Source organism: Heloderma suspectum, chromosome 2 (assembly GCF_057233095.1).
Source record: "Heloderma suspectum isolate Gila_16-S chromosome 2, 16-S_ref, whole genome shotgun sequence".
Classification (NCBI taxonomy): Eukaryota; Metazoa; Chordata; class Lepidosauria; order Squamata; family Helodermatidae; genus Heloderma; species Heloderma suspectum.
Window position 1 is genome coordinate 347,660,000 of NC_139459.1, and position 16,390 is coordinate 347,676,389.

Below are 16,390 nucleotides of genomic sequence, written 5' to 3' on the forward strand. Positions count from 1 at the left end.
CACCAACCCGCTTGTCTTTTCCCAATGCCTTAAAATTTTCTATGCAATTTCAAATAAGTTGCTTTAACTAAGACAATTATACATTAGACAGTTACACATTTGAAGAAAAAACAAGTGAGTTGAAATATATCCGCCATATATCCATTTCAGGGAAATTGTGACTAAAAACTCTGGGCAGAGCGTCCCCCTATTCTGTTCCCACAAGCTATAAATAAGCTTTATGAATGATCATGTCATTCATTGTTGTCTTGACTGAACTTCATATGCTTCCTCTACCCTTCTTTCAATTTCCATATATTTTCCTCAGACACTGTTAGAAGTGGAGAAACAGAAGACCATATCTGCCTTTGAGGGAATGCAGAAGTTTCTCGAGGATGAGAAGCACCTCTTCTTACACCAGCTGGAAGATCTGGCAAAAGATATGGAGAAGAGGCAGGATGAAAATCTCACTGAACTCTCTCAAGAGATCTCCCGTCTCAGTGCGCTGATCACAGAGGTGGAGAGGTGGTGCCTGCAGCCAGCAAGTGAATTCCTGCAGGTGAGACCTTACACAAAGCTGCATTCCAGATGACTTGAAATAAAGAAGGGGCAAAAGAATCCCCACTAGAAGAAGCCCAGTGTCAGTTCTGTCTGTGTAGCTAAGACTCATTTCTCTCTTTCAGGACATCAAAAGGGCCTTGAGCAGGTATGTGGTTCTTTCTCCACTCCACTTCCCCTGCTCTGTAGTGCAAGAGTTTTGGTACCATTGGAATGCTTTGCAGCTTGGTCTGATGTGCACACCTTTGTTTGTTTGGAGTTGGTGCTGCTTTCCCTACTTTTCCTGCTCTTTCTCATTCCCCTTTCTTTTTCACCTGCTGTGGAACAGCGTCGGTCCCATTTTATAAAATTGAAAGAAACAGAATTGCTGATATACAATCAACTTGTGTACAATCAACTGTAAGAAACAGTTTTCTTCTGGGAGACGATATGAAGAATCATGAAGTTATGTTTCCTTTGCATGTGGGACCTGTCTACATGCTTTAGATCTTGTATTCAGATTCTAGGGATCTGGGATCTTTGACCCCGATACTTTGACTGCAGTTGTATCGGAGCTCAAGGGCTTTCCTTTGAAAAGACTGGGAATATCACAAGCTGCATTACGTGTAGTTGGGCTGTTTGTCCATCCAGCTATGTGCTATGTACTCGAAATGACAACAGCTCTCCAAATTCTCCCTGGTCTGCTACATGATATCCTGTCCTTATATGCATCCATCTCACTTCTCAGCAGTGAGACGTTTCCAGCAGTGAGACGTTTCCATCATCCATTGCTCAGTATCCTGAGAAGTTCACTGGAGCATTCCACCAGCCTGTGCCTCAGTTGGGGCGGCTCCATCTGCCCTGTGCCTTTCCCCATTTGGGTGATGCAGGGCAGCTGGAACTAGCAGGGAGAGGAATCCCCACTGTTATCTCCAATCAGTTGAGAGGGAGACAGTGCGCAGGGGAATCCGCACTATTATCTCTGATCAGGGGGCTCTGGGGAGACCAGGGGTTCCCCATCCCTAAGATCTTTCGATGTTCACTCCAGCTCCAAATGCCAGGGAATGGCAGCTGTTGAGCCCTTAAGAGATGCATTATTTAGGCACATGCTATGGCAGGGGTCCCCAGCACAGCACCTGCGGGCACCATGGCGCCCATGGGACTTCCAACTGCACCCTGTGAAGCTCTCCACTTCCTGCCTCCTTCAAAAAAAATTTGTTTTAATTCAAACTCTGGAAAATGTTAGGGTGGTCTTCTGCTCCTCTACCCGTTTACCTTGCTATTTCCCCCTCCGTTCCAGCATCTAGCTATTTCCCCACCCCACATCTTTAGCTCACAGTTTCTCCCCCTCCTAGCTAGGGATGTAGGAGAAATCTGCAATGGAATCAAATTAAGTTCGGATTTCTATGAATCCGACCCATGGATTTCACAGCAGACCTGCTTTTCCCGAGTCGCAGGGATTCTGCGGTCTTGCAGACTAGTGTTTTTTTTTCTTTCTGGAATTTTACATAAACGTAGTCATAGAAAAATACATAAAATAAAATTTAAAAACCACCAGATGGAAATGCGCATTTCCCCCATGGGCTAAAACATGAAAATGCCCATGGGGGGATTTGTACATTTTGAGGAGATTTGCGCATTTTTGCAAGTGCGAATTTGCACAAATTTGGGAAACTGGAAAAAATCTGATTCAGTCAATGAGCAGACAATGGAATGAAAGGCGCCTTACAATCTGTGAAATGCAGACGGAACAGAATTTACAAAATCCGTACATCCCTACTCTTAGCCTCAAGCCTTGCTCTTTCTCTACCCCTTTGCTTTCCTGTTTCCCCTTCCCTTCCAGCCTGTAGCTTCACTATTTCTCTCCCCACTTCTTTATCTTTCTCCCCCCTCCCAGCTTCAAGCCTCACTATTTTTCTCTCCCACAACTCTTTAGCTTACGTGTAACTAGCCAGGCCCCCACAGCAGCCATTATGTGACTACTCACACTTCCTCCATAGAAGCCATTTTTTGCTGGTGCCTACAGCTTTCTCAAATTCCCAAATGTGCTTCATGCATAATGACAAGTGAGTTGTCATTATGTATGAAGCCTTCACTGTGGTTTAACTATTGGTTGTTAACCACAAACAGCCCAAAGTTCACTACCTGGCAACAAGCCATGGGTTCCTGGGTTGTTCATGGTTAACAACCCATAGTTACAATGCCTTGCATAAGTATTCACCCTCCTTTGACTTTTCCACATTGTGTTGTGTTACAACCTGGAATTAAAATGGATTTAATTGGCATTTTTACCATTTGATTTACATAATGTACTTAACACTTTGAAGGTGCAAAATATTTTTATTGTGGCACAGAAGTTAATTAAACAAAAACAAACTGGCAATAAGCACTGTTGGCTTTGCACCACGTATAGTGTTTTGTGGTAAGGCCAAAAAGTTCAATTTTGGTCTCATCAGACCAGAGAACCTTTTTCCACATCTTTGCTGTGTCTCCCACATGCCTTTTGGCAAAATCTAAACAGATTTGATATGGGGTTTTTTCCCGCAGCAATGGCTTTCTTCTCGCCACTCTTCCATGAAGCCCAGCTTTGTGGAGCGTCCATGTGATAGTTGTCCCACGGACGGTATCTCCCATCTCCACTGTGGATCTCTCCAGCTCCTTCAGAGTTACTGTTAGCCTCTTGGTTGCTTCTCTCACTAACACCCTCCTTAGCCGGTCAGTGAGTTTTGTTGGATGGCCTTCTCTAGGTAGAGTCACGGTTGTGCCATATTCTTTCCATTTTGTAACAATGGATTTAACAGTGCTATGGGGGATGTTCATAGTTTGGGATATTTTTTTATACCCCAGTCCTTTGATAGCTCCTTGGTCTTCATGATGCTGTTTGTTTAGATATGCTCTCCAACAAACTCTGGGGCCTTCCAAAAATAGGTGTATTTAATCTGAGATCATGTGACACTTGAACTGCACACAGGTGGACTCCATTCAAATAATTATGTGACTTCTGAAGGCAGTTGGTTACACCAGAGCCTATTTAGGGGTATCACGGCAAAGGGGGTGAATTGTTATGCAATCCAGACTTTTCAGATTTTTATTTATAAATCATTTTGTAAAATATGTATTTTTCCCCATTTCGACATTATGGACTATTTTGTGTAGATCAGTGACAAGAAACCCTAATTAAATCCATTTTAATTCCAGGCTGTAACACAACAAAATGTGGAAAAGTCAAAGGGGGTGAATACTTATGCAAGGCATTGTATACCATAGTGCAGGGTTCACACATAACAACAACCCAAAACTTCAATTAATGCAGTATGTAGCAGTTGGAGGAGCAACTTGGTGGAGTTTGCATTTGGATTATATTACTCCTTTTCTGTGCCAGTGACAATTGGGTGCCTTTTTGCTCCTGGGCACAAGCTTACAGGAGAATGATGTTCTATTACTGTTCCTTAACCTTGACCATATTCCCTTCCAGGTGCGAGAAGAATTTAGGAGGGTATGTAGTGGAACTTCCTCCCAGGCTGGAAGAGACACTCAGAATTTACTTGCAGAAAAATTCTGATTTGGAAAAATTTATGGAGACCTACAAAGGTACTGGGACAGCTTAAGGAAGGGAGTGGATTCAAGTTTCTGAGAATGCTCCAATTCCAGGCTGGTTGCAAGGAAAGTCAGGCCCTGGGGGTGTCTCCACCAGTGATTTACTCCGAGCTGGCTCAGTGTTGAAGTCGTTAGGGATACATGACGCTGCGGCCATCCAGCAGCCACCCCAGAGTTTATCGCAGAAAATGGTTCTTCTGAGACTACTTTTAGTCCGATTGTTTTCCTTAATTCAGCTTGTCTTCACTTCTGCTGTGGTGTGCACCACCCTCTGCATTTACTCCGGCATGATAACCCTGCCCAGGGGTGTGTCTTTCATCTGGCCGTGACCTCATTGACCCCAGTCAAGGGGTGTTTCCCCAGCTGTGTTTCCCTGATGTTTCTGCCATTTCACGGCTAGCAGTCAGAGTTCTGAGCTACCTCATGGCATTTCCTTCACCTTGCGTACCACTATACTCTGGTGGCTATCCCCGCAAAGTATAGGTGTGCTCCGGGCAGCCTGTAACTATTTTTTAAAAGTAAAGCATTAAAGCGAAATAGCGCTTTGGTCTGCAATACCTACACCCCCTATCTCACTGTTGTGCATTTGTTGAGCTATTCCCTTCCCCTAGGGGGGAAGAGAGAGAAACAGATTGATTTTTGGCAAGACTATTTCATGGGAGAAGACCTCCCAGGATTTTATCGAGTAACAAAGGATCTGCAGTTGTGTTTCCTAACTGTTTGCTTTGTTGGTGTAAGGAAGTAATTAGTGCTAAGCTTCTATCCATCACATTTTGGGAGTATCAGTGGAAGAAGAAAGTAGAGCCTGGGGGGCGGGGAGGCTGTCTTATTGGTTGAGCAGCCCCCGCCAGTCTGATGATATTTACTCCAATCCCCCCACCCCACCGGAAGTATGTTCTGTGAAGCGATTTACACTGGTGCAGTGCACCCGCTCGTGGAGCCCTGCGCAGACCAAAGCTCATCAAAGCCGATTCCTTGAAAAAATGCGGGTAATCCTCCATTTGCTTCTCCTTATGTTGTTGTAGAGACACCCCCCCCCCCCGGTTTAACAAAGAACTTACTCTCCCGGCAAGATGCCTCAAGGTGTCTGAAGAGACACTGTAGGAAACATTCCCCACTGGGCACTCTTTTAAGTAGGGGGAAAGCTGTGTCAAAGGAAAGCTGCTGACCTGTGGGGTGGCCGAGAGAGAGAGAGAGAGAAGCAGGCTATCTCTTCCTCACCACCACCACAACCAGCCACTGCTGCATCCTGTGCCTTCCTGAGGAAGGAGGCTAGCTTGTCTGATGTAACTTCCCTGTTCATCCAAGAATCTATCAGTGGGGAAGAATCACATAAGGTTGGGTGTGGATCTCTTCCATCGCCACCAGGACCAGAAATAAGAACTGTGATAGTGCACACACAGTAAGAAAGTCCCATCTGGTGGGCAGGTGGAACTTGGGGGCCAAAGCACATATGTAAATTATTGTAAAAACAAAATCTCCCCAGCACCATTCCACAGTGTCTGAACAAACAGAGATCCTGATTGGATTTCCTATTCAACTTAGGTGGAGAAACTGTTTCAGAGCCAGGCCAATCTCTTTCTCCAAGATGCTGTATTAGACTGCATTAGACTGTCAGCATTCTTGTGTTGGAGGCAATACCATTTCTCTTGGGCACCTTAAGTATAAATGAATTTATTTATTTGATTTATATTCCACCTTTCCACCAAAATGTATTTATTTTATTTACACAATGTCTTGGCCACCTTTTAGGGCAGAAGCCCTCCCAAGGTGGCTCACAGGAATAAAAAAGGGTGCTCAGTGGACCTACAGCCTTCACTGCCCCCTACTTTCATTACCCCAATTAGGAAAAAACCTCAAAGTGGACCAATCAAAATCACAAGTGTCTCCTTTCCCTGTTTTCAAGACCTCCTTTCACTTTGCTTCCCCATTATCTTGTTTCCCTTGACACAAATGTCAGATTTAAAGAATAAAACATTATTGCAAGTAGCATGATCATAATTTAAATGCCAATCTAAATGAGGAGTTTTCTGAATGTAAGAGGGCTGAAATGACCCATGGCTATATTTATGATAATCTAAGTAATTCTGTCACTTTTTCCTCTACATTGCAGAGATGCTGGAGCAAGCTCTGAACACAGGTAATTTTCTCAGAGTGAAAGACAAGGGGAATCGTAATGGAGGTGGTGCTTAAGCTGGGGTGCAACAGAGGCCCTCTATGAATTCTGGGAGATCATTTCTGTGACACCCACCACCACCACCTCTAGTTAATTCATTCAGTGTAATTCTAACTTCAGTGTTGGGCAAAATGTGAAATTCATGGTGTAGAGGGTTGTTGTTGTTTTCAGTTATATTTCATATTGTATAGGACAGTATGCAGTATGGTCTGACTAAATGTATGTATGTATTTATTAAAGTATTTATAGCCCAGCTGTTCAGTAAAAACACTAAAAATAGCTTACAGGAATTAAAAGAGGAGAAATTAACCATCCAAAATAAATTGATGAAAAGAGCAACAAGCCACAAAAACAAACCATACAATTCAGGAGAGCAGTTTTTTAAAAACCTACAGCTTATTTACATATTAAAAGCCTGGCCAAATGAAACTGTCTTCTCCAGGCACTGAAATAATATCAAAGTTGATGCCAGGCATACCTCCCCCTGGAGAGGGCATTCCAGAAATGGTGACACAACTGAAAAGGCTGCCTCTCTAGGCTCCTCCCATCAGAGTTCAGATGGCAGAAAACAGAGAATGGCCTCTGAGGATGACCACAAAGACTGAGCCAGCTCAGGAGGTAGAAGGCGTTCTTTCAGTGTCCTGGCTCCCAAGTCATTTAAAGAGCCTTTCTACACAAGGCATTTGTTGTGCGCTTGTGATTCTTCACTCATGGTAGTTTGCAGGTGCTTTACATGATGTTGTCATCCTCCAGGGCCTCTCCCATGCTTTGCAACTGTTATAGCTGGAGCAGGGGATTCTAATGAGGAGAGTCTGGTATTTCTGTGAATGGCACCATGGAACCCTCCATGTTTTTTAGCAATACTGCTATACCACAGTGCCACCTAGTCATTGTGTAATGGAACATAGAGAAAAGCAGAGAAAGAAAAACTCTGGGGGGAAAAAACACATGTAAAGGAGCCGACCTTAATCCCACAAAGAATCAAGAAGCAGAAGCCTTGGTAAAATGGCAGCTTAGTTCTTTATAGGTAACCAGCAACATTCTGAGTTGTGCTTGGAAATGAACTGCATCTGAGATCGCCTCTTCCAGCTCAGGCTGTACACCAACAGAATCCTCAAGCTCTCCTTAGTGCCCAACACCTTGTACGAACGCTCCAACTTAGGACTTGTCTGGACAGGAATCTGGGAAAGGGAGATGGTAACCTTAACACTCCCGGCTTTCCAGCCTGTACCAAAAAATGAGTAAGACAGAGGTGAGGAATGTTAACACCTCTGACCCAGCTCATCCGCCCAGGTATCAGCAATATAAGTCAGCTCAGCTCCCTCATCCAGGGGGGTGTCTCCACCAGCGATCTACTCCGAGCTGGCTGTGTGTTGAGGTTGTTCAGGATACATGATGTCATGACCATCCAGCAGCCATGCCAGAGCTTATCAGGGGAAAACCGGATTTCCTGAGACAGCTTAAAGTCCAATTATTTTCCTCAAGTCAGGTTCTCAGTGGTATAATTGTTCTGTGCCCCAACCCCCCGCATTTACCTCAGGTATGCTAGCCCTGCCCAGGGGTGTGCCTTTCACGATGACCCCAGTCAAGGGATGTTTCCTGTCCCTGTGTTTCCCAGCACAAACCAATTAGTGTCTACTCAGAAGTAACTCCTATTGTGCTCAGTGAGGCTTGTTTCCTGAATGCCCACATCAGAATTTACAGAGATCCCCCTCCAGTGTAATGGCCCTCCACTTAAAGCACAAATTCCCTAAATGCTCTAAAGCACAATATCGAGGCTCTGATTCTCCATGGTTTGGTTTACTGCCTTAGGAAGTTACTACTTCAACCTTCGTCATAGACATCCTGCACAGCACTGGGTTAGAAAGGAGGCTGGTCTCCCATTCCTGTGTTCCCCCCACCCTTTCCCAGCATAAGCATATGTGTGTCTACTCAGAAGTAACTCCCACTGTGTTCAATGAGGCTTGCTCCTGAAATGCAGGTGCATCTGGAGCTTCAGGGGAAAGGAAAAAGGGGAGGGAGAGGGGGGAGGCCTCTCCTATTGGTTGAGCAGCCCCTGCCAGCCAGGTAACATTCACTCCAACCCTGACCCCCACCGGAAAGTATGTTCTGTGAAGTGATTTTTACTGGTGCAGACCACTTGCTTGTGGAGCCCTGCATGGACCAAAGTGCAGCAAAGCTGATTCTTTTTTTTTAAGAAAATCCAGTACTCCTCCATTCAGTTCTCTTTCTGTTGTCGTGGAAACACCCCTCAGGTGGTTGTCTTATTATGGACTAACCTGACATTTATCAGCAGCACAAGGCCTAAGGGGTGGATGAAAGGGTAACTCAAGTACTCTTGTCTGGAAGATGGACTAGAATGGGGGGGCAGCATATATGTACGTGATCCCACTTACCCTGGAATGGTTCATCCAATCCCTACTGCTGTAACTACCCCTGCCCACAAGTATTTGAATTAGAGCCTGTCAACTTTGCTTCCATACAATAGAAACTCTGGAGCAAGCATTGAAGAAAGGTAATTTTCTGGGGCTCAATGAGAAGGGACAATTTTGGAGGGAGATGCTGCTTGATTGAGACAAGGTCAACAAGACTGGAGAGGTGGACACGCTGTGTGTGTGGGGGCGGTATTAGTACTTGCAAATTGTATTACAAGGTAGTCTGGGGGCTCTTCCCCCCCCACACACACACTTTTAACATTTTTAAAGCTTAGGTGCGGCTTTGGTGAGCACCCACCAGCAGTGCATTTAAAAATGGGGCTACTAATGGTCCAACAAAGGGTCATCATACAGCGGAGCTGTTCCCATGATGCCGGCATGCATTCAGCATGTTTAAAATATTAAAAGGTGGAGGGTGGGGATGAGCCCTTGTAATTCAATGTGTAAATACCCACCATTTGAAAGCCTGGAGAATTTTACGAACACTCACACACACTCACTCAGATGCACACCATGAATGTCCCAGAATTTCTCCACCCACCTTCATTGGGAAGAAAGGTCCAAGGAAGGCTGGAGGAGCAAGTTTTACTCAGCCCTACTCTATATATTTTTAAGTTGAAGCCCTTAAATTAGCCTTGTTCTTTGGGCTAAAGGTGTTATTTAAGTGGACATCTGACTTTGTATTGAGTGCAGTTGAGGAAATGGGCTCCAGTTCTTGGAGACAAAAAATTCTCTTCATTATTGCAAATATGGGGTTTTCTACACCCTTCTTGCAGACACTGGGTTATGACAGAGCAAAGCCAGTACTACTGCAACATCTTAAAGATATTGAGATGCAGTCCCAACTGACTGAAATCTCAAGCTGTTTATCACACAAGGTATATGTGAATTTAGTCCCCTCTTTTCTTAAACTTCTGAATTATTTCGCTGACTTATCCTCTAGTAAGATGAGATTAGTCTTTTCCTGGGCAAGGCTAAATGTACTTCCACTGGCAGATTGTATGGGGCGCCTTCAGGGTATCCCCAAGGAAGGCAGAGTTTGCTGTTGTAATCCTTTAATTTTGGAATATATTACCCATTTTAGAATGGGACGCCTATTCTGATATTAGGAAAATGTATATCCTTCCCTTGGTTCGGATGAAAGGACAGTCACCTATTGAAAAGTTACGTTTTTTATGAAATGGTTTTAACAAATATGTAACTTTTAGAACTGCTAAATTTCTTGTACTGTCCTTGCACTCGTGTGCAAAGGCCAAGGAGATGGATGTGATACATCTATGTGAAGCTGTATAATGGCTGGTTGCCAATTGCAATAAACTTTTGTTTGCTTGCTTGCTGTTTTTTTTACTGATGATCTGACTTTAAATTTTCTCCCTCATAACAGATTCTATGAAGCGAGCACTGACTAAAGGTAACTGTCTGAAAGAAGATGGGATGGGATGGGAAACCTTTAAAGAGGGTGGAGTCTCAACAGTAGCAGGCCCCTGTTTAACTACTGAATCAGCTAGCATTAGGCAAATGGCTAAACACACCCTTCCACAAAGTTCAGCGGATTTCTCTTTTCCCCTCGCTCAATGGGGCTACCAAGCCGAAAGAGGAGGGCTGTGGTGGGTAGGGGGGCTGAAGAGGGACCGGCATGTGGATGAGAGCTGGCATGTTATGGTGACTAAGAGTGTGAGGTGTGCAATCATCAGCTCACTAAGGTGTAAACCAATATGTAGCCAGCCTCTGCCCTCTACACACCTGCCTTTTAACACCAGCCCTCTCTACAGAACTGATTAAAATGTTATTGTCCTAATGGATGCAAAATGCTTCAACAACACTAAAGTGCTGCAGGAGTGATGTGTGCTTGCCAGTTTGTCTACAAAAGTGGGGGTGCAATTAAAATTTCAGAATAATCAACATTAACGGGGAGGGGAGGAGCAAAATCTTCCCCCTCTTCCTCTGTACTTCTCTGTTCCAAGACTCTTTTTTCCCTGCCTGTTATCAGAGCTGGGCTGGGAGAGGGGGCCTTTAAAGGATCGGAGGGCAGGGAGGTAAGCTGGGGTGGTTCTCTCTCCAATCTGCCTGCCCTGTGCACTCTGGTCTAAAAAGGGAACTGCTACCCCACCTCCTCTTTATAGCTGAACTGTTGAGAGTGTGTTTACTAAACATGTCCTTGTCTGGCTTGGCCCTTTCTCCGTTATTTCTGGGTCCTGCTGACCAGATTCAGCTGAAGCCTGGAGGAAGGAGGTTTCATGGGTTCCTTTCCAGCAGCTGAGGCTGATCTTTTCCCTAAGACCATCCACCACCCAGGTGACATTTTCTTTGTCTCTTTATCCTGCAGTGAATGTGACTCTGGATCCGAAAACCGCACATCCTAGCCTTCTGCTGTCTGATGACCTGAAGAGTGTGAGGAGGGAACTGGGAGTGCCTGGTGAAGAAGGGAGAATTGACTATGGGCGCTTTGTTCTGGGACATGAGAGTTTCACTTCAGGAAGACATTGGTGGGAGGTGGAGGTGGAGGCGGAGGCCGAGAGGATGGAACATGCAGCTGATTTCAGTGTGATTGGAAGGCTGCTGTTCAACACACAGAAGCTGCTGTTCAACACACAGCCATCGATTGTAACTTGGAAAAGATGGGCCGTGGGAGTTGCAAAGGATTCTGTCAGGAATCAGAAAGTGAGCAAACTTACTCCTAAGGAGGGGTTCTGGGCTGTGGGGGCAAAATTATGTGACAAATTGTCATCCTGTCAAGTCTTGGCTTTTACTTGCCCACAGCCAATCATTTTGACTTTGGAAAAAATGCCCAGGAAGATCCGGGTGGTTCTGAATCATGAAGGAGGTGAAGTGAAATTTTTTGATGCTGACACAACTGACTTGATATACTCTTTCCCTGTGAATTTTTTCTTGGGGGAGAATATCAGACCCTTTTTCTGGGTGCACGATCAGAATATCACTCTGAAGTGCTGAACACTAAGTGTTCAACAGTTCCCCTCCCTCGAAGGAGGTGACTCAGTAGCTGCGGAACAGCCAGACGGCGACAATCTTAAAGATTTTTAGGCAAGACTTCTTAGTTCCTGATCATAGATCTTAGAATCTTCCATCTGCAAAATAAAGCAGGCAGGGCTCAAAACTCCCTGTTGCAGATATTGAGTGGGGGACAGGGCAGTGGGGTGTCTGGCACTGGCATTGAGCTAGTGGCACTGCCCTAATTCTCTTCTGTTTGTGAAGGAATGTGCGAAGGAGGCCTAGATCTGCAATTGGGAACTAGAAGTGTCAGCTCTGAGGAACTCTCTTTTCCTGAACTACCTTTTTGGAGCCATGGGACATTCCAGGCCAGGTGTCTGTGAGGCCATAATCAAGGTGGATGCTTCCTGCAGGGGTAGAAGATTCCATAACAGGAGGGAAGAAGAAAAAGACTTGGCCAAGAATGGGGGAGGGGGAATACAATGAGGCTGGGGCTTGAACAAGCAAAGCAATCAGGCCATCCATGTGGAGCCATTCAAGAACTTGTGAGAAGAGGTTCACACATCTTACATTCAATTTCAATTTTATATTTGGGGTGATCTTTAATTTGGAAAGGTGTAGATTAGACTTTCCTCTTTGCAAACATGTTGTTTGCTTCTGTTTATGCTTGTAGATCTTGAACATTATTTGCTTGTTCTTAACTATTTTCATTCCACGAATAATTTTGTTTCCTAATGCGTGAGTTCTACAATTGTGCAAAATTTCAAACTTAACTGATACAAATTGCCACAAATACAGCAAGTTAAGAAGTGCTGAAAACTGACACATTTGTACTCCAAGCTGTGCCTTGGCATATCTTATAGTTCTTTCAAATTTGCATATGTTAATTTCAAATTATGCTGGCTGGGGATGATGGGAGATGGAGTCCAGTATAATCTGGACAGCCACTGCTTCCCCACCCATGCCCTAAAGTGCTGGGGAACACCACTGGGGCACTGATAGAAGAGGGGAGATAGTGGCGCATTCCCCACTTTCAGCTAAGGTGCATTTCTGTGAAGGTGTCAGCCATTTCTGTGAAGGTGTCAGATGGTAAACAGGATCTGCCTGTGATGGAGACATCTGTGTGTTTTCCTACCCTGATGGCTTTCCTGTTCTTTCAGCTTCTCATATGGCAGAAGCTTCTTTCCACCACTGGTTTTAGACATGTACCGACTCTCCCTGGCTATTGGGACATGACAATAGGCTATTGCCCAGCCTGGCCTTTGTTCTCTTCTTCTTCCCTCTGCCTCTACAAAGCTGCCAATGTCAAGTAGCCAGGAATTCCTTCCTCCATACTCTGAATTTCCTTTTTTGTATCAACCTCCTTTTTTAAGAAGATAAGAAGAGCCAGGCTGGATCAGACCAAGGGTCCATCTAGTCCAGCATTCTGTTCACACAGTGGCTAACAAGCTGCACACGGGAAACCCACAAGCAGGATATGAGTGCAACAGCACCCCCCAGCCCATGTTCCTCTGAAACTGAAAGTAGCATATACTGACTCTGATACTGGAGGTAGCCTATAGCCATCAGGACTAGTAGCTATTGATAGCCTTCTCCGCCATGAATTTGTCCAATTCCTTTTTAAAGCCATCCAAATTGGTGGCCATCACTACATCTTGTGGAAGTGAATTCCATAATTCAACTATGTGCTGTATGAAGAAGTTCTTCCTTTTCTCTGTCCCGAATCTCCCATCAATCAGCTTCATGGGATGAATCCATGTTCCGGTATTTGAGAGAGGGAGGCATGTAGTCATGATGGGTCGCACCAGGTCTTTGTCCCGTACTCTTTTTGCAGATGGGTCCCAGACGGCTCCCCTCCACTTTCCCAGTGGTGAGCCAGTGAGGGAGGGAGCGACCCCCTGCTTTTGTTCTTCCCCCTTGGCTGTGGCCTCTGGAGAGGGAGGCAGGGGCAGCGCTGTTGCCTGGCTGCGTTCAGCTGACCTCGGCCCGCCACATGCTGAGCAGTGGGAGTTGCGGCTGCACGAGCACGCCGAGCATGGCTTCTTTGCCCGAGCAAGTGGGGCAGTAGAGTTTTAGAGTTCACAGCTTTGTTCACAATCTGAACAAGTCAATTGAAAGCGGTCAAATGAATGGGGATTTTTCTGCCTGAGAGCATCTCTACACCAGCCTAAAATCCCGGGTTTAAAATGGGGCTTTCTGCTTCTGTTTTAAATGCAGGATCACAATGGACTCCCTTTACATGCGCTTCCTTCTCCCCCTTATCTGAGTTTTCCATATGTTTCATTGTTCTAGCTCCTCTTCTTGCGGCTTTTCCTTTTTCACGGAGGGAACTCAGGTGGAACACAAGTGGGGTAATTTGATACCTCAGTATCTCCGATCTATTTAAAAATAAAGCTCATTTAAGGCAAGAGATGCCCTGGAGGGCCCGGAAACTTCAGTGAGTGAGCAATCTCAATAGCAGGATAAAAACTCCATGTGAAGAAGCCCTGAATCTGACCCAGCCTCCAGTCCTTCTATTTAAGGTACAGTCCAATGCATGCTTAGACAGAAAAAGTCCAACTTTCCCTGTGGTTTGACCGCAGCATCTGGTCCCCAGAGGTATACTGCCTCTACACATGGAGGTTCAACATTGCCATCATGGCCAAGAGCTGCTGATGGAACCATCCTATATGAATAAAAGCTGCCAATGAGAGTGGCCATCACCACATCTTTGTGTCAGGGAATTCTGTATGCTAATTGTGCATGACTGTTTGTTGTTTCTTCAAATCACTTGCACTCATTGTATGATAAGAATATGTCATTTGGAGGAGAGGGTAACATTTTGTTCTTCCTGTTAACTATCCTTGGTGCAAGCAGTGCTCTTGGGAGTCAGGATAGTACCCCTGATCATCAGGCAGGTTACCTCTGATTGCCACCAGATCCTGGCGTCCAGCAGGGGCGGGTAGCCTTCTCCATCTTGCTGTGTGTGAGCTTCCCGGAGGCATGCGGTTGGCACTGCTGGACACATTGTTCTGCATTATTACTTTACACATACCAGGGATGAGAAGTAAGATGAAGACTGCAACCCTACTACACACAACCTACATGGGAGTAAACCCATTGAACTCAATGGGACTTCTGAGTAAACAGGCATAGCACTGATTTGCATTGAGCAAACATAACTGGGAGAAATTGTGGCTTAGAGATAGAGTAAGTGACTGAAAGCTCAATTTTATTGTGTAATTGTACAAGGTCGTATACTCTTAGAAGGGGGTGTGGCTGTGAAGGGACCCGGCACTTCTGAGTTTGCCACTACACTACTGGAGAGAGGAAAATGTCTCCCTCTTTTTCTATCACTTTTTGGGTGTCGAGTTTAACGCCTCGTTGCCGCAGTTCTCACACCGCTGACTCTCACTCACAGAAGTCCCACCCCCATCCCGGGGCAGTTCCGGGAAGGAAACGGCCCGTTAGTGTTTGCCATAGGAGATGAAGCTGCAGCTATTCCCGCACAGCAGGGCGAGGCAGCCGGAGGCCCTGGCCAGGCGCTCTCTGAGGACAGGCCGTGCCCCGTGTGCCAGGAATCTTCCGCAGACCCGGTGAGCGTGGGCTGCGGGCACAGCTTCTGCCGGCCTTGCCTCCTGCGGCGCTGGGGGGAGTCGGCCGCGGGCCAAGTAAGTGCCAAAGTCTAAGAGTCTAAAGAGTCCATAGTTACCTAAGTCCGTGGGTTTGGTGGCATGGCAGAAAGAGGGAAGCGGAGCAGCAGCAACAGGAACAAAAAGCACCACCCCGGAGCTCCCATTCCCTGGGCTTTTATACCCCTGCTCTGGTCAAAGGTAGGGCCTAAGGAGCAATGAGACAATCAGCCTCCAATAGGAAATGGGGTGCACGTGGTTAGAGCATTTGCTCACCAATCAGAAACAAGGTGTCCCATCTATCTCCCATAATTTCATGTGTCTGGGGAACGTGTCTGGCACCAGTACAAACGGGCTACCTTGAAATGTCCCAACATATGACCCAAAGTCTACCATCTGAGCATGCTATCTTGATTGACACATTTCTCTGGTATATCTTCTTTGAAATCCCGGTCATCTTTGGCCATTTTTGGTCATATCCACCCAAACCTCCTAGTTGTCGCTTGTGCTCAGGGCTACACTTCCCCGCCCAACTAGCATCGAGCAGGGACATTCTCTTATCAGCAGGTGTACATCAGCAGGTGTACACCATGAGAAGTCAAAACAGTACTTTTCCTCCTCTCAATAGGCATCTGAGCATGCTCAGTTCTGCTGTTCATCTCATTTAGACACTCTGCCAGCACGTCATTGCCTTGAGCAAACTCTGTGAAGCCGCTTGTAAAGACAGATGCATTTTTTCCCCCTTCTTCAAAGACAGAGTCTCAGTTAGTGAAATAACATCATTTAGTATAGAATCAAACTTCACAGTCTTCTCGCCCAGGGGACAAGAGTCTGGAATATAAAGCTGATTATGAGTCTGGGGTCTTCTAGGGGCTCTTCTTGTAGGCCTCTCCCAGATTAAATCAGCCATCTTTACTCTTTGTTAACCCTTTTTAGTACCAGATTAACACCCTCTTGCAGCCAGCGTGGAAAGAACCATGCTGGGAAATGGGGGCGTTCCAGTGGGAGGGGAGGGGAAGAGACCAGAGAAGCAAGGATATGAGCTGTCCTGTACCTCTTCTAGCCTCCTTCCCTCACCCTCTGAAGCCCATCGCTAGATGGGGGGA

The 16,390-nt window shown here is 45.7% G+C and overlaps 1 protein-coding gene across 7 annotated transcripts in view; it reads left to right on the forward strand.

Moving 5' to 3' along the window:
• LOC146355416 (tripartite motif-containing protein 10-like) overlaps window positions 1-16,390 on the forward strand; it is a 48,238-nt gene that overhangs the window by 13,346 nt on the left and 18,502 nt on the right. For 4 of the 7 annotated variants that reach the window (XM_084830590.1, XM_084830595.1, XM_084830591.1 and 1 more), the window contains 6 exons: window positions 308-538; window positions 663-685; window positions 3,992-4,107; window positions 6,227-6,253; window positions 10,109-10,135; window positions 11,051-15,958. In XM_084830590.1, the coding sequence (XP_084686716.1) occupies window positions 308-538; window positions 663-685; window positions 3,992-4,107; window positions 6,227-6,253; window positions 10,109-10,135; window positions 11,051-11,676 (1,050 nt within the window). In that variant the 3' untranslated portion in view covers window positions 11,677-15,958. Of the gene's footprint in view, window positions 1-307; window positions 539-662; window positions 686-3,991; window positions 4,108-6,226; window positions 6,254-10,108; window positions 10,136-11,050; window positions 15,959-16,390 lie in introns of those variants that run through there. The other 3 variants (XM_084830592.1, XM_084830596.1, XM_084830593.1) reach the window with 3 other exon arrangements.